At 42.4% G+C, this 26,448-nt stretch overlaps 1 protein-coding gene across 1 annotated transcript; it reads right to left on the minus strand.

The window, feature by feature from the left end:
- Positions 1 to 50: 50 nt before the first annotated feature.
- Positions 51 to 21,332, minus strand: PDE6B (phosphodiesterase 6B). The gene is made up of 22 exons (XM_071425930.1): positions 20,922 to 21,332; positions 18,858 to 19,010; positions 18,435 to 18,524; positions 16,005 to 16,145; positions 14,777 to 14,851; positions 14,622 to 14,686; positions 13,584 to 13,650; positions 13,395 to 13,442; positions 13,044 to 13,193; positions 11,907 to 12,050; positions 11,271 to 11,336; positions 10,594 to 10,740; positions 9,068 to 9,175; positions 8,144 to 8,253; positions 7,041 to 7,128; positions 6,370 to 6,470; positions 4,865 to 4,972; positions 4,104 to 4,167; positions 3,275 to 3,349; positions 2,380 to 2,463; positions 1,942 to 2,098; positions 51 to 814 (listed from the first exon to the last, which is right to left on the minus strand). Exons 1-22 carry the CDS (start codon positions 21,330 to 21,332, stop codon positions 756 to 758), a joined length of 2,511 nt encoding a protein of 836 aa, XP_071282031.1. The 3' UTR covers positions 51 to 755.
- Between the last annotated feature and the right edge of the window lie 5,116 nt (positions 21,333 to 26,448).

Genomic DNA, 26,448 nt, shown 5'->3' on the forward strand with positions numbered 1-26,448 from the left:
CATGAATAGCTCCATGCTTTGGGATAGCAACCTATCCAGATTCTTGAAGTGAATGCAGATGTATTATCTGTCAGAGCGTTTCTTGGATTTAAATGGAATCATAATCTTTTAGAGCAGTTCAAAGATTTACTGTGCTCAGTTTTCATGCTTTATCCTTACCCTCAGTCTTCCTTCTGATGTCCTGACAGATACAGACTTAGATATGATAACTTTATCTCTTTTTCATTTTTCCCACTGTGCAGGCTATGGTTGCATTCACTGTCAGTTTCATGAGGTTTTATGGAGCAGGACTATCCCCATCAGCTTTGGGATAAGAAGTGTTTCAGTGCAGGAAAAATGCTCTTCCATAATCTTACAACCTGATTTATTGGGCCAAATGTTGTCTTGACTTGTCACATACCATCTGACATAGATGCATTAAATGGAGGACAGGAGACAGGACAGAGCTGGCTCCCTACCATCAGGAAGAGATGCAATTAAGGCAAACAAGATCTAGCCCTTCCCTGGTTGGTCACAAGCCTAATAAATTATCAGAATAGTCCAATCAGGAATGTATTTGTACACCATGATTTTTTTTTAGGTTTTTTTTTTTTGTTTTGGGGGGTTTGGGGGTTTTGGTATTGTTTTGGTTTGTTGTTGTTGTTGTTGTTGTTGTTGTTGTTGTTGCTGTTTAGTTTTGGTTTGTTGTTGTTCTTGTTGTTGTTTTTATACGGGTGTTCTCATTTTGTGTGGCATATATTTCAGTGAGAATAGGTCTAAAGTATGCTACAGGTTTTGGAAGCTGGAGCTGTTCCTCCATTACAGGTTATTTCACCTGTCATATAAAAAGAAACATAGAATTAGACACACAGTCATAAATTTCCATCTCAGTCATTGCAGAAGTTTTTTAGAACTTTTATCCAATGATCAGCTTAGGTCATTAACTATAGCACCCTGCATAGAGCTGTCTGCTGTGCAAAGTGATTGTACATGTAAGGCTGCTTGGAAAGAGCATTGCAGAGTTAGTGGAAATTTTCCTTGCTTGAATATCAATTACTTGTTCAGTAAATAATTCTTCAGAGATTTTTCTAGATCATAGTTAAAACACTACCTTTTAAGTTAACTACTGTGAATCAAACTGAGATAAAACATCTAGACAGCTCTAATAATTTCTAAACTGTGTCATTTGAGCAATGTCCGCACCATGGGCTCTTGGAATTTTGGTCCAGTTTAGAACAAAAGAAGACTTCAGATACAGTCTCAGTGGAGTGAAGGCACCCAGTCATGGCAGGTATTTGATCAGACATTTGGAATAGGCCAGGAGAACCTTCTGCTTCTGCCCTTTTGAGAGTCAAACACATCCTCAGGCTATCAGAAAAACTTTCAACCAGTACCCACTACTGCTGATGCTTTTCAGTACTGCCCAGGCTGGGCCCACAGAAGAAGAAAACCATGTTCAACCAAAATAAAATGCTACTGGGCACTGTCACTACTGTTTGCTTCTAGGTAGTACCTAACCTGGGCTAGAAATGTGATGTGATGAACCATTACTTCTTAAATGTTCTTCTAGGAATATTTAGGACCTCGTTTTAACTTTTCATAAAGCTTTTCTTAGCTTCTGCTTTATGACCTATGGGATAGCAGGTCAGCCAAAGGGTTTACCTGTTGCAGGTGTACCTGCTATTTTCCAAGGACAGTACATGACATTTTGCTTTCCCCAGCTGCATGGGAATTCATGCTAAATGTGTTCTCAGTAGTTTCTCAGATAATAGTGTTTGGGATTTTAAACTGGTGGCCTTCTTGACAACCTGTCATAGTGCCAGGTTTGAAGGCAAGCTGCTTTCAGCCTTTCCAGTGGAGCCAATCTTACTCTGCTGTGTGAGCAAAACTTGCTGTAATCTGTGAGAGTGTTCATAAGCATGTTTTTGAGTTAGGAATGAAAAGCTAATTACTTTTTCTGACCTCTCTTTGCAGCCATTCTCTCTTCCTCTCTTTTCTTCTCTTCCTCCAGTGCTTTAACTTTTGCATCATACTCATCAGCACGGGTCTTCCACTCATTTCTGTTGTTCAGCAGCCCATCAAGCATAGGCTGAATTTCCTCATGGAAGCGGGAAAACTCCTAAACAAAACACATCTCTCAGTGCAATGCAGTGTGCAGAGGGAATGCTTGTCCATCATACCCCAAGATAGACCCTGACACCTCACATCCAAAGCTGATGCTTTGCAGAAAGCATCAATGGCAGAAAGAGGCAGCCTGTTGCAATGCCTCAGAAAAGAGCAGATTTCACTTGTGTACTTGTCCCTCTCCCCAAGAGTGGTGCTGCTGCACCAGGACTCAGTCAGCTGGGATTTGAACCCCTGTTGATAAGGGTGGGGTGTGTAAGGGTGCACTTTGCTTACCTTATAGACAAATGTACACACAAAGTCAATGAAACCCACTTGAAGCTTCGGAAGCTCAGCAGCTTTCCTTCGGTCCATCATCGGCTGTGGGAGGACACAAATTCACCGTGGTTTATGAGAACACTCAATTGAAAAACACACCTCTATTTTCCCCCCAAAACTGCTTTCTTGTGTCAGCCTGGCAGTTCTGTCATGCTGTCCTAAAGACCACCCATCACAGCCCTCCTCCTCAACTGCAGAGGAAGGAAGAGGGCTCATTTCCACTGCCATTTTAGCAGAAATTTTAGACTGCAATTCAAGTGTCCATGCATGGGGAGGAGAACAAGTTTTTCCCTTGTGGAAATCATATTTTTACAAGATCTTGTTGATTACTATATAATTTGTGATGTCACTGTGGGTAGAGGGGTGCATGAAAGTCTACTTTAAAAATCCCCAAACCACACAGGTGGAGGACACTTACAGGAATGACTCCTGCCTCTTTCAATGTTGAATTTATTCATTTTAAAAAATGTTAGAAATGCCCTTCCATTTATCAATAATTCTATGACTCTGTGAAATCTGTGTTTGCAGTTTTCCTCTTTATTAGAAACTCTTCTTTCTTCAGTGACTTGTCTATTTAGTCATTAATTTTTTCTGCAGGGGACCTACACAAAAATCTCCAGGGTGAATCACCCCTTGATGCTTCACAGCCACTGAACCCATCTAACTATTTGGACAGCTGGACAAGAGGCACTTGTCACTGTCAGGGATGCTCTTCACTATCTCAGAACATACTTTTCTAAAGGATTTTGGCAAGCACTGTGATTTCAGGCAGACACAGAGCACTCAGGACAGCACTGCTTGTGCTGAGACTTGCTGTCTGAACTGAACTGCCTGGTTCTTGCATGTTACTTACAATGGGCTGTTGCTGAAGGACGCTTATTTCCAAATCTCCTTGCTCCCAGAACTCAGCTGCTACCAGGAGAGCTACCTACATTGACACAGAGGGAAAAAAGAAAAGTCAGCACCAACTTCAGCCCCATAACTTGATGCACTTAATGTCTCCATTCTGAGTCAAATCTCACTTCTTATCTTTCTGTTTCTTCTTCTCCAACCATAGCCTCACTCCTCCTCCTGGGAAGGGCAGCTGTGGCAACAGGATTTCACCTGTCAAGTGACAGCTCAACAGTCGTATTGCACTGCATCTCATTAGACCACTGCTCATCTATTGAGAAATTTCCAATGTATTCCCCATGAGTATTTGCTTCTGGTCACCTTGTGGGTGTTTATTTTTCTTTTTTTCCTGTTGTCCTTTCTTCATGCTGAACAGGAAGGCAGGTTTTATTTCTTTTACCCTCCTTCAAAATTTAGTGCTTATTATTTAGCAATGGCTCAAGTACAGTTCAGGAATGAACTCCTAGAGGAAATCAAACAACTGAGCAAACTGCAGGTAGGTATTGCTATAATAAAGCCAATGTATATGTTACATGCAAAAAAACCTCACTGTGACCTAAAAATCTATGTAACTGAGGGATTTGTTTTGGTTTTTTTTGGTGGGGATTTTTTTTGTAAACATGAATTTTGTACAGAACTCACAACTACAGTCTGAAAGATTGGTTAATACATCAAAACCATAGCTATTCCTTTTTTGGTAGGAGACTTTGATTTAGCTTCTAGGCAGCTTAGAAATTGCATTACTTTGAAGTGTAAGCTACAGAAATCCATCAGGATATCAAGCACCTTACCTTACTCTGGACTTCCCAAGGCTTTGTGATAGCTGACAAGTCACAGGCAGTCATCATCATGGCCCTAAAAACAGGAAAGAAATTAATTTATTCCCTATTTTTTCAGGCTCAGGACCCTCATACCCCAGTACTGTATCAGGTATCCCATGGCCCCTTCTGAACTGATAGATGTGCCGCTGTGACAGCCTTGGTTCCGACTGGGACACTCATCAAAGGCTGCTTTCTTGAATAAAATGGAATTATGATGGGGAACTAATTGCTTCTGGAGCTAAAATGTTTGCTGCTTTAGTGATTGCTGGGCTGAACTCCTTAACTTTGGAGTAACACCTTTGGCTCCCCCACGGGTGTGTAGCAGTGCAGTCTGCAGTGAGGTGGTGAGAACACTTCACCGCGAGAGCAGGGCATCCTGCAAAGTTTCTGTCTGGTCACAGCAGCAGCATCATGCAGCTCAGGCTAGTTGCCACTGGGAAGAACAGCTAATGGATTGGATGTCCCTGTTTGTAGCCTACAGGGTGATGTGGTAGGAGTATATAGCCAGAAGGGATCCTGCATCTCCATGGGAGTATATGGCCAACAGGACACTTATTTGGATGAAGAACCACTTTAATCTTTTTTTCCCCAGTATTTTTCCCTGCTTCTCCAGAAGATCAAATCTGAGTAGCCAGTAATGTATCACTTGCTGACTTTGCAGCACAAAGCATATCCTGGAGCTCTCACCTGGTGTCCACATCACCAACCTTTCCCCAGAGCCAATTACTCACATGACAACCTCTTTCTTTGTTGTCTCCAGAGACAGATACTCAGTCCAGGCAGTCACGCTGTCGTACGTCTTAGACTCATCAACGATCTTTTGAAACATCGTTCGCTTTCTTTGGGGGGTGGGGAGGAAAGGTTAAAAAAAAAAAAAAAGAAGAAAAATCTATGAAACAAAGAAACAAATATGCCAAAAACAGGTGGCTGATACTGGTATTGCTAACTCTGCCAGAAGGGTTCCAGTAGTTGCTGTCCTGACTCTTATGTCCTAACAAAACCAAGCACCATCATCTGCTCCCTTAACTGTTGTAAATGCCTTTAAGATGAGTATAGTGGTGAGGTATGAGCAGGTCTTTGAAAGTATGAGCTACTGCAAGTTATGTCAGCTGAGAAATGCTTACACCTTTGTTTGCAGTAAAAGAAATATTTTTCCTTACATGTGAAGCGAACTGCAGAAGCCTAGAGCTACCTGGAGTATTTTTAAAGCTACCTGGCTTTATATACTTAGTCAGGCATTGTTAACCTTATTTATATAATCTAAATGCATATAGGGAATTCTGAGTAATGGTTTATACACAATACACCCTTGTCTGGAGTGGTATGAGATCTGGAGAAATCTTAGGTTTCAATACTAGCAGAGAAAAGAGTTAGGCCATACCACAAAGTGACTTGTGTATGTGTTCTATCATCAATAATCCTGTGTCTTAGCTCAGCCAAGCCTTTGCTTGCAGTTCATGGACCAAGGAGGGCAAGGACCAGTTTGTTCCCAAGTGGTGAGGAAGTGGTGTTATATAGATAGACGATGGTACCATACAGATACTGTATCTCCAGAGTAAGTGTTCTGGGTATTACAGCCCCCCTCAAATTCCTCTTTTATGGACTGTTTAAATTTTGTGTAATTATTCTGCAGTGCAAAACACAGAAGCAGTCTCTGGTCTTGACACTGTATTTTGAAAGCACATTTTGAAAGCTCCTTGCTAATTAGGAAGTTATATGTCATTGACTTTCAGCCTCATGTCCCAGAAAGCAGGCACTGCTCGAAGATTTTGGCTTTTTAGGCCCTTGTGTGTGGAATAGACTATGAGCTGGACATTCACCTACAATGAACTACTTGTTACTTGTGTCATTCTGCTGTTACAGAGAAGTTAGTACAGTCCTGGCCAGTCCATTTGTCATTTATGAGTATTTTCAGATCTGAAATGCAAGGTAAATAAAACCAAACCAAATCCTGACATTTCTTCCTATAGGGGATCAAATAGCCCTGCCTTGTTGGCCATCTAGGGTTAAAAAGTCATGTATATGATTTGATAAAGTAGACGTTCAAAATTCTTTTGAATTATTTGAGTTCTCCCCCCAGGTCTGAGGTGAGTATTAAAGGCAGCCTCCCAGAGCCAGTGTCTGTGAAGAGAGCTGCTGCACTGGTGGGGGCTTTCAGAGTAAAGCATCACATCTGGCCTTTGTAAAGTGCCAGCTGCTTTCTGCCTTTCACACAAGGTGTGCATGACCGACTTACTTGAAGTAGAGTGCCAGGTCTGTGGCTATAATGGCAATTTCCATCAGGTGAATCACATGCTCATGCTGCCTGCGGTTGAGGTTCTGACATATATTCAGTGACTGAAAAGCAAAGGACAGGGCATTGAAAAATCCAAGCTCTATGTTGTTATGAGTTCCTGGCCACCTCCCTTTCCCAAATATGGTCACTTTTTTTTCTTTCAGTAGTTCAGTTTGCTCCTCTCGTGTGCAAGGGGTGTGAGCCCGTACACCACGTGTAGTGCCATTTCCCCTTTAATTCACTGAGCAGGGGAAGGTTGTTACACAGTGCCTACCCAAACCCCATCCCCTGACTCCAATGCAAATTTGCCTGAAATTAAAAGTTAACTGTGGGAATATTTCAGCCTTGGCCCTATCAGAGGGGCTACAGGAGAGCAACACTGTATTTAACATGTTCCTATGGGGATAAAAATGCGTCTGTTGAAGAAACCAAGACATGCATTTAGGAAGCCTATGTGCTTTAGTCCTGGACGGGCAGGGAGTCCTTTGGAAATGAGGCATCCAAGGATGGAAAGGATGCAGTTTCTCGGCATCCAATCCAGAGAAAGGTCTTGTGCTGACAACTCTTTTGTTAGTGAAAAACATCAGTAAAAGGAAATTATTTGTGCCTTTATACTGCAGTTCATTACCAACCTCCTCAGAGAGCAAGAATTTTCCGAATTCCAGGTGATGTCTCTCTAAAATAGAGGATCCATGAAGTTTAGCTAAAGGATTTTGAGATCTGTTTGCATAAAGGAAAAATTGAAGACATTAATGCAGCACTTAAAAATGAAAAGAAGTGTCTAACTTTGTATTTAATTTCTGTCACACATATAAGTTCCATTTTTTAAAAAAGGCTTATGAGTTGAACTTTTTTTTAATAAGTAATTACTTCAGTCTAATAAAAGACACTTGTGACATTGCTTATAACTCTTTAGACACTGTGAAAAAATAGTATTCCAACTACAAATTTCACTCCAAATATTGTTTATGACGGCAGTGTAATTACTCAGCTTAGTAAGTTTGTTTAAATCCTGAATAACTACATATTGATATCTGGTAATAGGAATGGAAAAACCCGCAATCCTTGGACACATTCTAAAAAGCAAGGACACCTGCAATCCTTGGACACCTTGCTGAAAATCAAGGCCCTCTTCTATCAAAAACTTTATTTAATGTTTTTCCAAAGCTCCAGGATATATAAGAAGATGTAGGCAGCAAGCATTGCAGAAGAGCTGTGATCTGACTCCTTTAAGTGAGCAACAGAGCCTTGACTAGGCAACAAAAATATGCAGTTGTTTATCTGTAGCTAATGACTACCTACTGAGAGCAATATTCTCATAGGTGCTTTGTAGGTAGTCAGGGCAATGCCAAACATGGTGCTTTCTCCATAGATACAGCAAAAATTCATCATCTTACATCCAGGATGGTTCTGTTGGCATCCTATGTCTCCTGTAATGCTCAGGACACTGAGTGCCTGCTCTGCACCTGCTCCATACTCTAATGGTAATGTAGAGTTCTGCTTTAACTCAGGGAAGTTTGCTAGGAGGTAAAGAAAGCCCCAGAGAGCATAGCAAATTGTCCCCACTGGCCAAAGCATAAGCCCAAACACTGCAGCAAGCTGAAAAGCAAGGCTTTTTTCTTATAAAAGAAGGTTGTCACCCTTGTGTGTTAAACAGAGCTGTACTGGAGTTGGGTGTGATCACAGCCAAGCAGGAGCAACAGAAAATGGTTTGAAGTGGTAAGAAAATGCTTACTTCATTTGGTAGAGGTTGTTAGTTCCCCTGTGATCAATATCATGGCACAGAGCCGCAGTTACCATTGCAAGGGCTTCGAGGTCGGTGTAGTAACGCTTCAGTTTGCCAGTCTGAGGGAGAGAATTGGTATTCCATATGTTAACATCTCTGACAGGAAAAGGTACTGAGTGGTGACCGTTCTGTGCTGGGGATGTCCTGGGACAGTCCAGGAGAACTGAAAATATTTGTGAACTGAAATGCAGTACATGGCTGACTTAGGTTAAAATGGGGAATCAGCTGGAAACAAAATATTTCAGACCAGGCAGGTACATCTGTGCTGTTTATGTGTTTAATGCATATGTGCGGGGTTGGCTACCCACTGCTATAGAAGCCTTGGCCCCAGGATTCACCCAGGCTTTCAGAAGCACCCCTCCCAGTCACTGGACACAAAGTACTCTTTGAAAAGGCTCTGTGTCTTTCTGGGAAATGTGTTTGTCAAGCTGAATAATACAAAAGATTGTCCACACCTGTGTTTATTCTGGATGGAAATGGAAAGCATGAGTTTGTGTCCATCCCAACCAGCTGACTTCAGTCTGGCTCTTACTGTCAGAATCTACTGGAAGAGTGGAAGTCCTGTAGTCTCTCTCCTCTACTCTGCAGAAGAATTGAATCTGCAATCTATTTAACACCATGCACATCTGTATCTATGAGAATTAAAGCTCTCCATTCATTGGCCAATATTGACCAAAGCTTCCTTCATGTGCAATGCAGTGACTGTCCCTTCAGGCAAATGGAGACCTCATTTAGCAGGACCTGTGCCAGGAGTGACAAAACATTTTCCTGCACCAGGGTTCGAAGGGAGCCCTGCATATTTCTCAGGTGTGACAGAAGACCTGCTGTAAATAAAGCTGTGCTGCAGAATTAACCAGGGTGGTGCTACCTTACCATCAGGAGTGTGAACATGGTCTGTGCAACATTGAAGCCATGACGCCAGTTGTGGTAAGTTATCTTCCGGTAGCCTTTGCTGACAGAGTACACAAACCTTACCAGAACCTGCAGGTGGGGAAGAGGATGTTAGTGTGGGTAATGAAGCTGCTGCCTGTTCATCTTGCAGTAAGAGTCATGTACAGAAATCACGGATAAGGTTCAAACCCGCTCTGCAGAGGTAGGCCAAGAAAGGGATCAGAAGGTTCATATATCATCAGGCTACACTGGCAATGCTGATAGAGTAAAGCCTAGTAGAGAGCAAAAGTGGACACTAAAATAGATCCAGTTTCTAATATTTCTCTCTATTTCTCTCTCTCTCTCTTTTTTTTTTTTTTTTTTTTTGTAAAAAAAAAAAAAATCTCACAGAGATGCCTTTGAGGTAAACAAGAATCAGCAAATCAGCAGCACCACCTGGAGGAAAAGCAATAGATGTAGAGGAGAATGACATTTATATCACCTAAAGATCTACAATATAAGGCATTAAATATAAAACTGTTCTTTCCTCTGCAGTCTACTTCTCCGTGTGTACTCTCTCTTGTAGCTATGCAGTTTTCTCATTAAAGAGCCAATTATTTATTAATGAGTATTCATTTCCTAAAATCTCAAATATAAGAATCACTGCTATTCACACCTCTTATAGAGGTTAGTTGTTCCAGAGTAGGTATATTTAATATTTTTGACACTGGCATTCTGCGTGTAAGAAGTACAGAGGTAATTCCCATTTACTTCCCTCCCGATCGCCATCCTGACTTTCCAGAGTGAAAACTCTTCCTGCAGTTACCCCCAGATCCCAGTAGATGGAAATCGACTTCGCACGATGTGCAGAGAAATCCCTTCGGGAGCAGCAGGGCTGCTGAAATGCCAGTTTCGCAATTCCTGCAGGGTTTTGAACTGCAAGAGTCGTGAGTTGGCAAGTCAGGGTTTATGGGGTCCTTATTCCCAGGGGGTCACACCATTCCTGTCGACAGGTTGGCGCCAGCTGCGCCAAATGAAGGCACATCCATGTTTGCATGGGGATGAAAAACAAAGGGGCTTCCCAGAGTGTGTTTCAGCGTATCTTGGCTGAAAGCTGCAGGTTGCATGCTCTGTCAAAGGCAAGGGGCAGACAGGAAGGCACTCCCCGTGTCGTGCCCGGGAGCTGTGTTTTCACACTGCGGCTGTGAGCGGCACTGGACACAGAACGTGCCAGAAGCGTTTTGCAGAGTCCTCCACTCACCCATATAGATCTCATGGCAAACCACATCTGTGGCAGGCAGTGAGGAGCAGAAGAAAGCAGAAGATACGCTCCAATCCCACATGAGAGGCTGTTCCCTGCCCTCAGAGGGGCGAGGGCGCCCAGGACGCACGACCCCCTCCCTGCGAGCCCCCGTGAGCCCAGTCCTGCGGCCGTTCCGTGCCGGGCACGCACGGGGACCTCAGCGCCTGCTGCGGCATGGGCGAGTACATCCAAGGCAGGAGATGTACCAGCTTTTGCCAGCTCATACCTCCTGTGGGATCTGGAACTTTTTCACCACGCCAAGCTCGTAGTACATCTGAATGCCACACTTCACCAGCTCTAGCTCAGTGCAGTCAAAATCAGAGAACCTGAACTCATAGATTTCGAACTTAGTGGGCCCCGGGAGTTCTTCTTTCTGTAAGAGAGGTGGGCTGGTTTATTGCTGTGCTGCTTACGCCATTCCTAAGCTTTGCTGAATAAAAATGTATCAGTCTGACACTGCTTTTCTTTTGGAAAACAGCACATAAATAGACTGAAATGAAGCTTTTCATGATAACCCCTTAGTGGAGAAAGAGGGAGGGCAGTTTTGTGCAGGAAACATTGTTTGTTTCCCGTTAAGTGTTTCATTTTATATAGTTTGAAGACTCAAACTGGGGAAAGAATTACAGCCCTCCTTAATTACTCTGAAAAACAAGCCAAGGTGGCTGATGTGTTTCCAGATGGACTTTGAAGTCCTTGAGATAAAGAGGCAGAGGAGCTGTGGGAGGCACGTGCTGACACATACTAATGATAATCTCAAACTCAGGCAGCAAAGGAGGGCAGGGTATGCTGTGCCTTCACCCTTTGCCAAGTAAGAGCATGCCAACACTGGGAACTCTTCCCTACATCTATGCAGGCAGAATTTGCTTGCCAGGGCTGTTCTTTCCAGCAGTGCATTGTTCTTACCAGAATGCTTGCCAGCTCCTCTTCATCACACTCACTTGGCTCCTTCCCCAGCTTTTCTCGTGTTGGCTGCAAAAAGCATGGGTGTGTTAAGAAGACAACTGAACCCTCCTGGATTTCTCACTGGGCAGCTTTGGGGCAATCTAGGGCAATTCTCATATCCAAATTGTGCTTCTTTCCTGGACCTTACTTCAATTTCTTGTCTTTCAACACATTTTTCCTGGTAGCGTTCTCCCCCTCCTAGATTTTGTTTTGTGTTTCCTTCACTTGCAAATATCCCCCTAGAGCCAATGTCACAGCTGGGTCCTCTAACTTCACATTCTCAGCACAGAGGAGGTTTTGAGGAATAAATCAGTCTCTGTTCCACTCCTACAGCCCTTCCCTGAGTAGCACCTCCAAGGCTGGCTTTGTTGAGGAGGTTAGAAAGAGCACAGTGGCACAGTGTGCCAAGGAGGAGGGCAGACCACAGAACAAAAAGAAAGACTCATTCTGTCCCTGTGCAGTTACTAGGGCCCAGGTGCTGCCCCCACATCGGGGTGGCTGGAAGCATCTCTGTGAAATGGGAGACCTGTGTCTGTGCCACAGGTTGTGGGCCAGGCCAGTACACTTGGGTGTGAGCTCCACATTGCGAGGTATTACCAGAATTTCCTGGATTTCATCCTTGTCACATTTCACGTGGTAGAGCACCATGTCCTGAGCAATGTCCTTACGGTTCTCCAACTTGTTCATCTTATCATACGTGTCTGTGTTGAGTACAGACCAGCCCAGGAACTGTGTCAAGGACTTGGTAAGGGGAAGAGAAGGAAACAGAGAAATAGCCATAACATCTGCTCCTCAAAGACATAGAAATATGACACTGTGTGATACATTTTTAAAGAAACACAAGCTGTACTTTGTCCAAAATTCCAGCAATGAGCAACCACATCTTTGCTTCCAATTGTGACATGCTCCTCAGCAAAGCAGTTCCCCTGCTGTTGAATCTGCCCAGGCCTTGACAGCATTGATTCTGTGGAGGTTGAAGGACCCTCGGTCCAGTTCAGAGTACAGAAAATTATTTCTGTGTTTCTGCAGGTGTCTGTGGAAATGTTTCTGTCACAGTGGTGATAGCAGATCAGGAGCTCTCACATCGAAGGAGAGCAAAGGGGCCTCATCACCTTTCACATGTATTTACTCACATCCTGTGCTCGCTTTAAACTTGCTTGCTGTCCAGTGGCCAATTCAAACTGATTTTTTTCCCCATGGTCTTTTTGTTTGATAAAAAAAAGTCTATTTCAGGAAATGTCCTGATTGATAACAGGTGCCAAGAGCTAAATATTTATATTTCATTGAAACTACCATAGGAACATTTCTAAGGAGCAAAGTCTTTAATCACAGCCACTGCTGGTAGATTTAATAGCTGGCCTCTCTTTTTTATCCTAGCTGTATAGATAATTTTTGTGTCATTTCACTGTGGGACTTGCCCAGCCAGTGAGAGCCAGCAGGCAGGTATGTGAATACAGGCCAGAATGGTTGTGTTGGCACACAGTAGATGCTCATGGCTAGGAGTACAATCCAACAATGCTGAAAAAAATCACAAGAACATAGTTGGGTTTCTCATACCGAACTGCCCCAGTATGTCAAACAGTTGCCTACACAATGTTCAAGCTGATGTATAACACCTCTCTAAGCAACAAAGATACACATTTAGCTGCATAACACTCAGGATGCTTTGCAGATGTACATGGAAAAATAGTGACCTCTTCAATTACATTAATTTCTTCCAGCAAGAAACTATACCTCCATGAGGGTTTCATCCTGTTCATCAAATGGTTTCCCATCTTTTCTGTTATAAAATGTGACGACACCAACAATTTCTTCCCTCTTATTCACAATTGGCATGGAGAGAACGTTTTTGATAGTCCATCCTGATTCATCTAGAGGACCTTCCTTGAAGCAACAGCAAGCAGAGAGACATCATGAACTTAATATGTTTTACATATTATGCTCATGTTAATACATGAGCACTCCAATTTTACATTCAGACTACAAGCAAAAGAAGTATTTATATGCCCAAGATTGACTCTACATTACATTTTTTGCAAAAAAATGAAGTTGAATCCTTGATAGAATTGGAAGTTTTCACAATACCTGAAAGTTAAACATCTCATCTGCAGCAGCATTCATAATGTTGCAAATCTAGGGGATCACAAAGAAAAAGTATTACAATATGGGCAATGAGAAGTTTGACTGCCAAAACAAAGGACTGAATTGCTGAGAAAGCTGCATGAGTATTATTCATGTCAGAAAGACTTGAGGAATCCCAGATTAAGTACTTACAAATCCACTTTCAGCCACATAGGTTGGCAGTCCAGTAACTAGTGCCCAGTGATCCGGGGTAGGATTTCTAATGAAAGAAAAATGTATAAGGGAAATTAAAGGTATATATTTACTGAAAACAGATCATGGAGCTGAAGTGCGTTCCGTTGATTGTATAATCCAGGTTTAGACCTGGAACCCCCAGTTCATAACTGGTTCTGTTACTTTCAAAGGATCCATATGCACAAGCAAAAATTTTCTACATAAGTAAGTACTTTCGCTTCAAGGATTCAAAACTAAACAACTGATAAAATATCGGTTTGCAGATATTTTATAAAAATTCATTCCTAGAAGTGAAGGCCATGCCTCGGACCTTCAACACAGAGAATGATAAAAGGAGATTCCTGGCTAAGGATGCCTGCCAGCCTGAACTTTGAACACTGCTGTACCCAAGAAATGGGGACCTTTTTTGCACCACAAACTCTAGTGTAAAGTGGTGTTACCAGAACTAGGGAAAACCTCTCATATGTCAGATTTGCCTAAGCTGCCCAAGGCTCCTCTGAAAAATTCAGTGACAAGAAGAGAGAGCAGTTCTTAGAAAGAGGGAGTCCCAGTATGTCAGGATGGGAGAAAAGGCCAGAGGTAGCCTTAAAATGGGGTCAGTGATAGAAGGAGTGGAGAAAAGCAAGGAAACCTCAGCACAAGAGCATCCTGGATGAGTCCCAGCCACAGACACAGGGAAGGCATGGAGGAGAGTGATGCCTCTACCTGGCAAGGACAGCAGAAAACTGCAGGCAATCAAGGCAGCTCACTTCTCCACCTGAAAAGAATCACTGGTTGCAGTGAATTTTGGAGCCTAACTTCTGAGTCAGGATCCCGATGTCCTTGAGGAAATCTTTATCCTGCAGAAATGTGAGTTGAGGCACCAACTTACATTCTGACTCTCGATCCTCTATCAGTCCTTTACATTTCTCCACATGGATGTCTTTAAAACATGGGGAACCTTGTTTTCAGCTACACCCTGCGACAGTACCTAGCATTCAGGGACCGGGCACTTACGGGATGACTTTAATGTCTTCTTTTCCATGTAATATGTAATCGATGACCTTGTAAAAGACTATTTCCTACAAGTGAAAAAAAGAGTGGTGTTAAAATGAGTGGTGAGGCAATCCATCTGGAGAAGAGAGAGTAAAAGAAATCTTGTTTTCACATACCCTGCCATCCGGGGTTCGAGGTCCTGAGTAAGGAGGTACTTCTCCCAACAGGACTGGCCACAGGTCAAAAAACTCCTGGTTTTAAAATTAAAAACATATGTTTAGAGTAGAAAACTGCATTTTGTCTTGAGCCTCAATGCAACCATTGCTGTACCATGCTGGTTTTGGTGTTGTGTAAACAAGGCATGAAGTAATAAAACTAATTCAATGCTAGGCAGCAGAATGATACCTAGATATCCAAATCTTGACGTGTCAGGTGCATTTATATGGCTGCATATTACCATATACTGCCTATACACAGAGTGCTGATTCATTCAGTGAACTGTGAGCACTGGCTGTACTCAGAGCAAATGGCTTCAACAATGTTTTTGTGTTCTTAATTTTCCAAAGTGTGACTATTGCCTGACCTACTACTCGCCAGTTTGAAGAAGCTAAATACTTATTTTGGGGTTTTTTTCTTATGCTACATTATAATATTGATCAAAGTGCCTTTAGTTTACAAAGGATCTTTTAATATACCTCTTCACAAGACAATATGCTGCAAGAGCTCTGTCAACAAGACAGCCTGGCCATGGGACAAAGAGGGTTCCACTGGCAAGGATGCTGTGTAACCCTCTCACAAAGTCTGCCAAAGGTGCAAACCATCAGACCAAATCAGAGGTAACTTCAATTCTGTCAGCTTGTTTTCATGAAGCCAAATTTCATCTGAAAACCTGGATATCATGAGCATGAATGAGTCCTTGAGGAAGGTGGCTGTTTGGTCACAAGTCACTTTGTGATATGGCCTAGCTCTTTTCTCTGCTAATATTAAAACCTCAGCTTTCTCCAGATCTCATGCCACTCCAGGCAAGGGTGTACTGTTATAAATAGGCCTTTGTTTGCTGATGGTTCCACGAGTGTCTCACTATACTTCTGATACCCATGGACTTTGTGAGGTTTTGTTTGTGCTGCAGACTGACCAGGATTGCCAAAGTCAGACACCTCTTCCCCTCCTCTGTCTTCCCAGCCTCCAACTCTCCCATTTCAGTGATAAGCTCTTCCCCTTTCCTCTGATTTCATTAACCCATTATCTTAATCTTTGTACAGTAAAAAAATGCCAAGCCAAGTAGGAACAGTGGCTGAAGGTTAGCTCGCACTTTTACTGACGCACTAAGTCTTATCTGCCTGCATCACCCCTCGGTGGATAGCAGCAAGCAGAAAGATGCACAGCACACATGTGAACACTCACCTTCTGCTTTGTCATGTCCAGAAGACCGACTGAGTATCGGTCACAGTTCAGGTATGCCCTCACCGTGTAAAAAGCCTTGTGGAACTGCCTCTCAATGTCCGTCAGTTCCTCAAAAACCTTATTAGCTGACCACAACAGCACCTGCAGGATATAATGAAAATGTAAGCACAGCCTTTCTTGGAGAGATGGGCTTGTGGGGTTATGGTTCCTGAAAAGTGCAGGAAGCCTACCCGCTTGTTCTCACTGGGAATTACTTGGGAGAAAGAGTCAGGTCATCACAGTGTTGTGTAGGAGTCAAATGTTACCAATACAGCATAAAAAAAGTAGCAGTGTCAGGCAAAGAGCTGTTCCCACTTAAATTTTATATCCATTAGTAAAATGTTGCATCCAAAACCAGTTAACACCAAAAGCCATTGCAAATTCCAGAGGCTGGTGTTTGAAATATCTGAGTTAACACTTTTCTGAAAGTGTTTGAGCAGCTGTTTCGTGTATGCAACAGCCTATGATGCTTTTTCCCATCTTCTGGTACATTCTGCAGAATGTAACAACCTCAAGAAAGCTATTGCTATTAGGTTTTTTCATTTGTAAAAGCAGAGGTTACACAAATACTGCTCTGAAATGGTAAGGAAGTCATCCATCTACACTCTTGCTTAGCTTAGTTAATGCATGTGTGCCTGTCTCCCAGTGTGTGTCTGGCTCTCTGAGCCCAGGACATATGAGGAGCCATGCTTCTGAAGCACTGAAGCTGCAACTTGAAGCAGACTGGACCTGTGCTTTGAACAAGAAATACTGTTACATGGCCACAACTGGAAAAAGTGCATCTCACCTCTTCACTGGGCACTAGTAGATTTTTTTTAGCAACTCTGAGCTGCACTGGTCTCTGTTTCTAATCCATAAACTGGGACAACTCTGCCTGTTGTATGAAGTCTGAGTTCGGTGTCGGTATCCCTCAAACAGGAGAGTGGTGTTGTCATACCAACCATCAGATAAACGTGAGAAGCAGTTTAGCCTTTTGGCACTTTACAGCATGCAATAAATACTGAAAGCCACAAGCCCCCTAAGAAGGACTGAGAGAAACAGCTGAAATATATCTGACTGATATAAAGAAGTTGGTAAAAAATTATTATATGGTGTTCTAATAGGACTTTTGCACAGTATCTGAGCACAAGCAGACTGACCTGTCTTTGCACAAGCTGTTTTACCTACAGTATCACCCAATCTTTGCTGTTGGGATTTGCAATATTAAAATCCTAGACCACTTTTGAGAATGTAATTTGCTCACTCTGTACTTCAGTACTTTAAAATCCCACACAATGAACTATAATAACTTTCACATAGCCCTGAAGACCTATATTAGTCAGAGGTTGGACAATGGAGCTATTGGCAGAACTAGAGCAGTGCATCCTGCATCTCCTTCTTGCTTTCCTCCCTTTGTGTGGGACCTGCTCAGACAGCAGTAACAGATGAACACAGGACTCCTGGATCCAGTCCCAGACCAGAAGCACTAGGCTTTCACCTTATGGGCCTCCACTTTGTCTTCTAGCCCCTTTCTTACCCTGACTAGTCCTACTGCTAAGCTCTCCACAGAAAAAAAACTTTGCTAGTTCTACCTTAGTTAACAGTTCATCATTGCTGGTATTACTGGACCATCATTCATGTTTTTGGTAAATGAAAAAATTAGGCAAAGCATAATAAATTAATTAGAAAGTATAAGTGCCATCCAAAGCTCCAAAATTAACTTTCATTCTGCATCCATTTTGCTGAAATAGGCATTTATTCTCTCCCCATGGCAGTCCCATTGGAGAATAGAGCGTGGCTGCCATGAAGCACAGATGCAATTCCACGTCCTCCTGAGTGACATCTACTGCCTGCTGCAGAAAGTGATTGCAAGGATTCACATCCATGCCAATAAATCTGACAGTCCTACTGCAACCCAACTAATAGGAAAGTATGGTGCCAGAATTTCAATCCAGAATATCCTAAACCCCTAACCCATGCTCTTTTCTACTGATGGAGGCCAATACAACATGCATATGACAACAATTTTACTGGCTCTAAGAGGAAATTCAGTGGCACTTTTAATGAGCAGATGGAGGGAAAAATACCACATTCTTAAGTGTTTCAGAAAGTGTCTTGATGCTGCTGTCTGAAATGATCCAAGAGTGCTTCACAGCCTCAAATAAGCAAAACACCTTGAGGTCAGTCCTGCTGAAAGTGGTGCCACTGCCTGAGGTCCTGCAGTTTTACCAATAGCAGAAGAGAGAGTAATGAAGGACTCTGGGAAAGAAGCAGTATCTGAAAGCAGTTGAGGGCATCTCTTTATTTCTGCTGTTCAGGGACAAATCTCTGAAGAAAATCAGATTCACCCTTTAAATCAGAAGAATTATTTAATTTGATTTTGAGATAGCTAAACTGCATTTTCACTCTTACCTGGCCTCTTCGAGTCTCACAGTTGTGAAGATAACTCAAGTGATAAATTTTCAAGTTCAAGGATGCAAAATTCAGATACTTCAGAAAAAGCTGAAAAGGCAAATTGTGGGATTGAATTGAATGCAGTAGCAACTTCATGTGTACTGTATTTCATAACACTGCTTTACAAGCATCAGGGTAATTTCCAAGGATAAATGCTTTGCTTTGCACTGCCATGACATGAGACTTATCCCACTGTACCTTCCCTGAAAGATCTGAGATAAACATTCTCAATATAAGCCTCTTCTATGAGTGTGTGAGTGCCCTTAAGGGAAACTCACACCAGTGGATCTTCACTAAAGCAGGCATCACTAGGATAAAAGGATTTCTATCACATGACAAAAGTAAAGCTTTTTGATAGGAATTCAGCTACTGACCACTTACTGTTTCATCAGAGCTGGTGAAGTGTGGGCCATTCAGCTTATTTATAGCCACAATGACAGCAACCAAGTCTTTGCCATTCAAGATGGGTGTTGCAAGGATGTTTTTTGTGGTGTAGTCGGTGAGCTCATCAACAAATGGGCTGAACTGGGCACACTGTTTAATAGACAATTTACAAATAAACATTTTTCACAACGTGTCTTGAAACCAAGTCCAAGCACAGCCCCTTAAAGTAAGCTGCCTAAAGAAAGTTTTGCTTAAAAATTACTGAGGAAAAGGAATGAGTTAGCAGAAAACTGGACCACGTACAGATAATAAAGCTAATATCAAGAACAGAGGATGTGGCTTTTAACTGCAACATGTGCACTTTTAACTTTCTGTGAAGATCTTGCCAATCATAAGCTTTAACATGTCAAACTCTCTCAGGACAAGGGCCCTCTCCGCCGGTTATTCCCAGATCAATGGCATTCTTCATGGTGCCTCCTCCATCCTTTCCTCTGACTTCTTGCTAGCACTGTGGAGTGGGTAGAGCCAGGTAACACTGCATAGCAACAGGGTATAAACCAGCGCACTCAATGGCAGGTTCACACACTCCCATTTTTCTTCTATTTTTACCATGAAGCTTGTTGTCAGACTGCAGCATCTACCCCTAGTTTCTCTTAAAAAGTGGAGAAAGAGTAGTCCAGGGCAAGCAGATGGCCAATCACTTCACCTACAGGGCCTTATTGATACCATCATCACCTGCCATGGGGGAGTGCAGGGATGGTCTTGCTACCAAAGATATTCTCCCAGCTCAGGTGAATAAATTGTCATCTATAAGTCATTCTATTTAGGTTAGAAAAAGCCACACAACTCTGATCATATTCAGAAGGTTGCACCAGAAAAAATGATCACTCCCTGATGAATCTTCTCCCCATACATTCCCCATTGTTGGCCTTTTCTGCCAAATGGGCTAGACCAAGCATTTAGCCTCTGGATCTTCTTCAAAGGAATTATATTATGACAATGTCTAAAAGCACCAGAATTGGAGCAGAGCATTTGGCTCACAGATCTGAAATCCTCCCCCGTATTTGAAGAAACGTCAGAAATTAAAAAACTTTAAGATTTAATCACATTCTGATGCTTCCCCCAACACCAACAATATGTCCATCAAAAAAGAACCCAGGCTGCAGAACCAAAACAGTGTCTCAGCATGTTCTGTAGAAGACAAAGAAAGATTTGCTGAAGGGTTGAGATATGCCTACACTGAGCAACAAATGAATGAATAAACAGATGGTCTTTTTGTAACTAGCAAACAATAGATGGAGTAATCCCAAATGCCATATTTGGGTCACGTGGATTTTAGTTTTATACCTATGATTAGAACAAGCAGATTGTTATTTCTGCGATCCAGGTTTACATGATTGAACCAGAAGTATGGGGAATAAATACTGTCATGAAAGCGTAAACACAAAACATTAAAATCCCTCAGGTCCCTCCTGATATTGCAGATTGCAATTTTTGCTGGAAGAGTTTTTTTTAGTCTAAGATTGTCTCTTGCTGCTTCTGATGAAGATCACCCATACACAGCTTGCAGTTAACGGCTCTGGGGTCCACTCCATCTGTTTGCTAGTGGTGCCTCTAAATGCCCTTAGCTAAACCTTCATCACAGCACATATTTTCCGAGTTCTTTTGTCATGGAAAACCCTCTTTGGATTCACTGTAAAGAATTTCTGTCTCTGCCATTTACTCATAGAATATAAAATTGCATGGAAAATTCTGTGTGCATTCATTTCAGATCTGACAACTTGACAACTTCACTCTCCTCTGCTGGACTATATGTGATTTTTTTTTTTTTTAGTTAGCCAGGCAAGGTGTAGCAGTGCACTGTTTGCAAGCATTCATACCTAGTGTAATCAATGTGCTTAGTTTCACCTCACCCCATAAATGAAATTGGAAGGGACTTTCAGACTTGTTATTCATTTCCAGTTACACCACAAGGGCTTTCACCAAACTCTGTGGTGTGCCGCTGCCTCTTGACCCCTGTGAGCCTCTCTTCTACCCAGATAACAAATAAATCAAACATACCTCACGGACATCCTTGATGTTCATGGTTTTCTTGGTCTGAGCAACGTGGCCCACAATGCCTATGTCCAGTGGATAGACGATCTCGCAGTCTGGGGCCACCAGGCATTCCTCCAGAGTACTTCCCTCCTGGATGTTGAAAAGCCTTGTTGCCAGTTCAGGAGTGCCATTTCTCTGCCTGTACATGAAGAGACTACAGCGGTCAGCGTGAATAAGGGACCTGATTCTTCTCAGGGTCTTGAAAACCACTTTCTCCATGTTGATGCTTTCTTGCATGTCTTGAATCAACTCAAAAAGTATTTCACTCTCATTGTTATCCCAGGACTCCGTTTTTAGTTTCTTCTCAAAATACTGCTTGGCAAAAGCAGGGTTGCCATCAAGGAACTTCTCCACGTCGTCTTCACTAATGCTCATTGTGGATGCCCTCGACCTTGTGGGTAGGTGGTAGTCCAAAGATGTGCAAGCAGCACTCTAATTTCTCATGTGTCTCTTAAAATTTTGTAACTGAAGATGCTGCTTCTGGATAAACCAAGTTTGAGGTATCCTTGCAAAGAGAGCTTGTCATCAGGAAGATGTATTCCTTTATAATGCTGAAGGTGAGTCTGTGGGAGGACAGATCTTCTCAACCAAAGAGATTAGATGAGCTCTTCAAGAGCTTTGGGTCAACTTTCCTCTTCTTAATCTAACTGCAAACAAAAACTGAGTGCTCACAATGTCTGAAAACACTCTCCTGTCTCTTGATAAACAGAAGACTTACTGAAACAATTCCGTTGAGGCAGCAGCAACAGGGAAGGAGTGCATCTCCTAACATTGAAATAAGCTCTTTAAAGTCTAATTAAATATATACTGCTTGGGCCTAATCCTTGGCTAACAAGGTGACCATCTTATTATTTCTGCTCTCCCAGCTCCCAGCAATAGTAGGAAGTGCATTCTTTACAAAAGTCAGTGGCCAAAATAAAAATAGTAAAGTAACACTTCTTTTTTAGGACTCTCTCTACTATTACCTAGCTCTATAGCAGCTCCTGTAAGGTTGTTTTCTAAGGGAAGCACCAATCCTGAATGGTTGAGTCCAGGGTTTGTACTGAACTGGCAAAGTCTATGGTCTTTGCTTCTTGCTAGTAAGAGCCACGACAGGAAACTTGCTTCTTAGTGGCATCCATGTAAGAAGGAACATGAAGAGCTTCTGCTTGGGGTTGCTGAATTGAGGCATTCTGAGGAAATGTGGGAAGCCCTGCAGACAAAATGAAACAAAAACCAAACACCAAGCAAAACCCAAGCAATCTGGGAAGGTAGAAAAATTTCCCTCATTACTACCTGTGGAGAAAGGGGGAGAATTATGGCTGTGAGGAGGAGTTTTTTCACATCAATGAAGCCACAGCACTGCAAACAGCAGGTTTGGGTCAGTGTGATGCTGAGAGGCAAAACGCTACTTCAGAAGAATTCAACAACACACAGGAGGTTTCATTACTGGAGAACATGGGTGAATCCCATCTACTACATTGCTGGAAAATAAGCAACCCTCACCTGCTCAAGGAGTGAGGGTCTAAGGGCCCAGGCTGCCTGTGTCTGTGAATTTTGTCACTTCTCCCAGGAGTGGTCCAATCCAGCCTGGGGGGAAGGTGGCTTGTTGTGGTAATTCTCAGCCAGGATATTAGAATAGAATTACTGCTCAAGAAGGCTTGGAGGAGGTGATGTGTGCCACACTGCCTTCCACAGCAGTGTTCTAGCAGAGGAACAAGGACCTGCTCAGATCTGGCATGGTGGGGGGCTGCTCCAGGCCTCCAGCATGGGGTGCATGGAGCCTTTTTGGGACAGGCAGGACTGTCCCAAGCACAGGGCTTGGTGGCAACAGGGAATTTTAGCAGGGACAGAAGCACTTCAGGTTGCAGCCAGCTCAGCAAGGTTTCACATGTTGCAGCAGTTTTCTGTGTACAAAGAGTTGCAGAAAGAGCAAGAGGCAATTTTCTTTGATTGTGATTGAGACAACAGCAAGAACTAGCAGAGAAACAAAGGTGGAAGACAGCTCAGGTGAATAGACCATGAAATGAAAATTTCAAACTGGAAAAAACAGGCCATTTTGTAAATTATGTCTTCCTGTTAATCTTAAACAAGAGAAAAACAGGCAGAAAATGTGTAAGTGTGGTGAAATTATTGAAGATGTGTATAAAAATACCATGAACAAGTAAAAATGAAAAGTCAGAAAACTCAAGATCAAACACGAGGTTAAATTTAAGAACATGAAAAGCAATGAGTATTTTCTGTTTTATCATATAAGGAAAAGCAAGACTATCAAGAAAAGCACTGAAGAAATGAAGTTTTTAGAGGGTTGTGTTAAGTAACCTCTAAACTCTTGATGACTTTTTCTGACAACTAATGGAGGATCTTCTGAGGTTTTGAAAGTCTGGGGAAAAGTAGATGCAATGATGCTTTCAGCAAAATAGGAAAAAATAAAGAACTGGAGAATTCTACAATAAATAGTTTTGAAAGTTTGGTTTCTAAGAAAATACAAAACCAAACCTGTTTATATACATAACTAGAGGAGACAAATAACAGCCAGTGTGACTTTGTCAAGAGCAAACTGTGTCATACAGCATAATTTCCTCTGTGGCTGAGTCAGGAGTGTCTGGACAGAAGGAAAGTAATGGCTGTCACAACTCTTGACTGATGAGGAAATAACATAATAGATATTTTGTGTCTTACAGTGAGGGCTTAGACAAGACAGGGAGAAAGTGGTGGCAAATGAATCTGAAAGACAAATAGTTTGTTTTAGAAGCTCACTAATGAAATGTATAATTTCTTGAGGAGGATTACCTGGGCAGGCTTTAACAGATGTAGAACACATCAGTATTTCCACTGATAGGTGTAAAAATATTAAGCCAGTGAGTAAGCCATGGTCAGGTGTCTGTAAATGTGTCTGAACACCATCTTAAAACTAAAGACATTTGTATTCAGGATGAGAGGACTAGAATTCATCAAGGAGGTATGGAAAGTCCTATTTACATGGAGAGCAGACACCTGGTGAGTTCCTGGGGATGAGCCACTACCTCAGCTTAACAAAGGCTGCACCATGTGTCAATACTTCCAGGCAGAAGGAGGAGTACATCCATTAGGATGAGCCCTCTCTTGCATAACAGATTATGCCATGTTGTTCTAACAGATGTCTCACCTGAAATACACTGGGAAAATGCGACCTTTGAGGAAAGACAGGTTTCTCATGTATATTTTTGAGTCATCTCTTTTCTAACAAAACAGTCCCCAACTGTATAAAAGGCTACAGTTAAGGAAAAAGGAACAGTCGGTTCTCCACAGTCTTATAGGACAGTAGATTTTAGACCTGCAGAGAACAGCCTTCCAAAACAGCTGGAAGAGATTGCTCTCACCTTGTGCAAGATACCCTTAGAAATAGGAGTATCATCCTTTTTCCCAGGAAGCATTTCTAGTCAGAAGAGATGCAGGCAAGCCAGCTGGAACTGATATAGACAAACAACTTCTTAGAGCTGGAGGGAAACATATTTTTCTGTGGGTCCAGCCTTCCTGCCCATGGCCTGTCAGGCCAGTTATATGTAAGGAAACCATTGCTTGTACACCAGTAAAAAAACTCATTTGCAGCTGTTACATTTGGGAGTAATTTTATTTATGACTAACAAAGGAAAGCTGGAGGCTGCCTTCTGCCTTTCAGTGTCTCTCCTCCAGTAGCAATCTGGGCCCTTCCAATACTTGGTAAAATACAAGCCTTGTTTCATCCCACAGTGGCAGGGAGGAAAAAAGGTTAAAGTAAAACCAATTTAATATCTTTCAAGGGGACTAATGTATTTTGGATCCCAAAGAAATGAAGTTTCCTCTCACCAGGTCTTTGACGAAAGTCTGAAGTGAAGTTTAGCTCTTCTTAAAGTCCAGCATACTGTTGCCTGACAGTTTTTATGATCGGTTGGATCCTCCTTGTGCCAGGTCAAATTCGTCAAAGGAGAGAAAGTCTCCTGGGAGCTCATAGTCTCCTTTCTCAGAAATTATTAGAAGTCCAGGAATCATAGGAATGATCAAATGTCCAAGGATGATATGAAGTGGATATCACAGGACAGAGCTATGCAGTAAGAGGATGTACTCAGGATGGCCTGTGTCTGAACAGAAGGTCCTTTGGGCTTGGTAATATGCGGTGTTTTCCTGACAAAAAAAAAAAAAAGGGTTTTGTGGATGCACTAAGGGTTATGAAAATTGTTGTACGTGCTTTTCGGCTGTGATTTGGGAGCTGAAAAATTGCAAAAGCATGAACTATTCATATTGAATCAAAATTGGCACTCTTTTGGATCCAAACCTTCCAGATATTCATACTTCATTTGGTATGAAAGTTTACGTTCAGTTCAAGATAAGTGCTTTTGTTTCAAATCATTCATAAGAAAAACAGTGTCCAACAGTGATATTCTGGGCTCCAAATATGAAAGATCCAAGATAATTTCCTGCTTCTGCACCCAGGGTTTGAAATTTAGCAAGAAAATTCCTCTTAACAAGGAGGAAGAATGAAGGTCTTAACATACTGGTGTTCATAGCTGCAGAGTTGGGGAAACTGAGGCAGTACTTCTTGAGGCAAACCAGGGCCATGTAATTGCTGTGCAATTGAAACCACGGAGGAATGGCAGGTGGAAATCTAAATGAACTTTGCAAATGGAGCCAGCAACTTTGCAAAAGGAGCCAGGGCAACCCTTTGGTGGGCTCATGTACTCAGAATTAAAAGCATGACTCAGAGAGGTATAAGTGTTCCCTAGGCTTTTAGGGATATTCAAGGAACACCATGACTGCCATTGCTGGCATAACAATGATAGCTGAAGTAGATACAGTCTAAGCTTGCAATAGGATAATGTTCTTTGAATAGCCTTAGGCAGACAATGGAGGATTTTGGAGGAGGATGAGGCTGCTATTTTAGGAAACCTGCACTAGGCTGTCACACAGCATAACAACATCTGAACACGTGTGGTTGCACAGACTTTTTTTCAATAGCTTTAAACACAAATTGCAGAATTGGCATAAGACCCCTGCTATGTCACATATTGGTAGATGTTATTGAAACGGTGTTCCAGTTAGAAATCTCAAGTATTTAAGCTGTCACAAAGGCTTGCCTGGTAGCTGGGAAAACAAGGTGGAGTTTCTGGGACTAAAATTCCTCTCCTCCCAACAACTCATATGACAGTCTCTCCCTAGCATGAAAACTACTGAAAATTTGTGGAGTAAAATCATCTGGCTGATGTGCTGCAAAACATACTGCCCAGGAAAAGCAGCAAGGTTAGGGCCATTTATGGGACTGTGTCCAAAGCAGTGGGGGCAAACACTGCCTGGAAAGCAAAAAGAGGGATGGGGCGTGCTGAGGGTGCTCAGGCTGCTAAGATGCTTTGTGTTCCTTCTACATGGGAACAGTGTTTTTCCCCCCTAAACAAGGAGCTGTGGGGATGGGAGCTGCAAGTGTCTAATCTAATTTGATTAGACATTATCCTTACAGGATGCTCTATTGACAGCTATACTCAAACCTTTCTGACTCACT

The sequence above is a fragment of the Agelaius tricolor genome, unplaced genomic scaffold (genome assembly GCF_023055355.1).
Source record: "Agelaius tricolor isolate 1412-34295 unplaced genomic scaffold, bAgeTri1.0.p SCAF_4, whole genome shotgun sequence".
Classification (NCBI taxonomy): Eukaryota; Metazoa; Chordata; class Aves; order Passeriformes; family Icteridae; genus Agelaius; species Agelaius tricolor.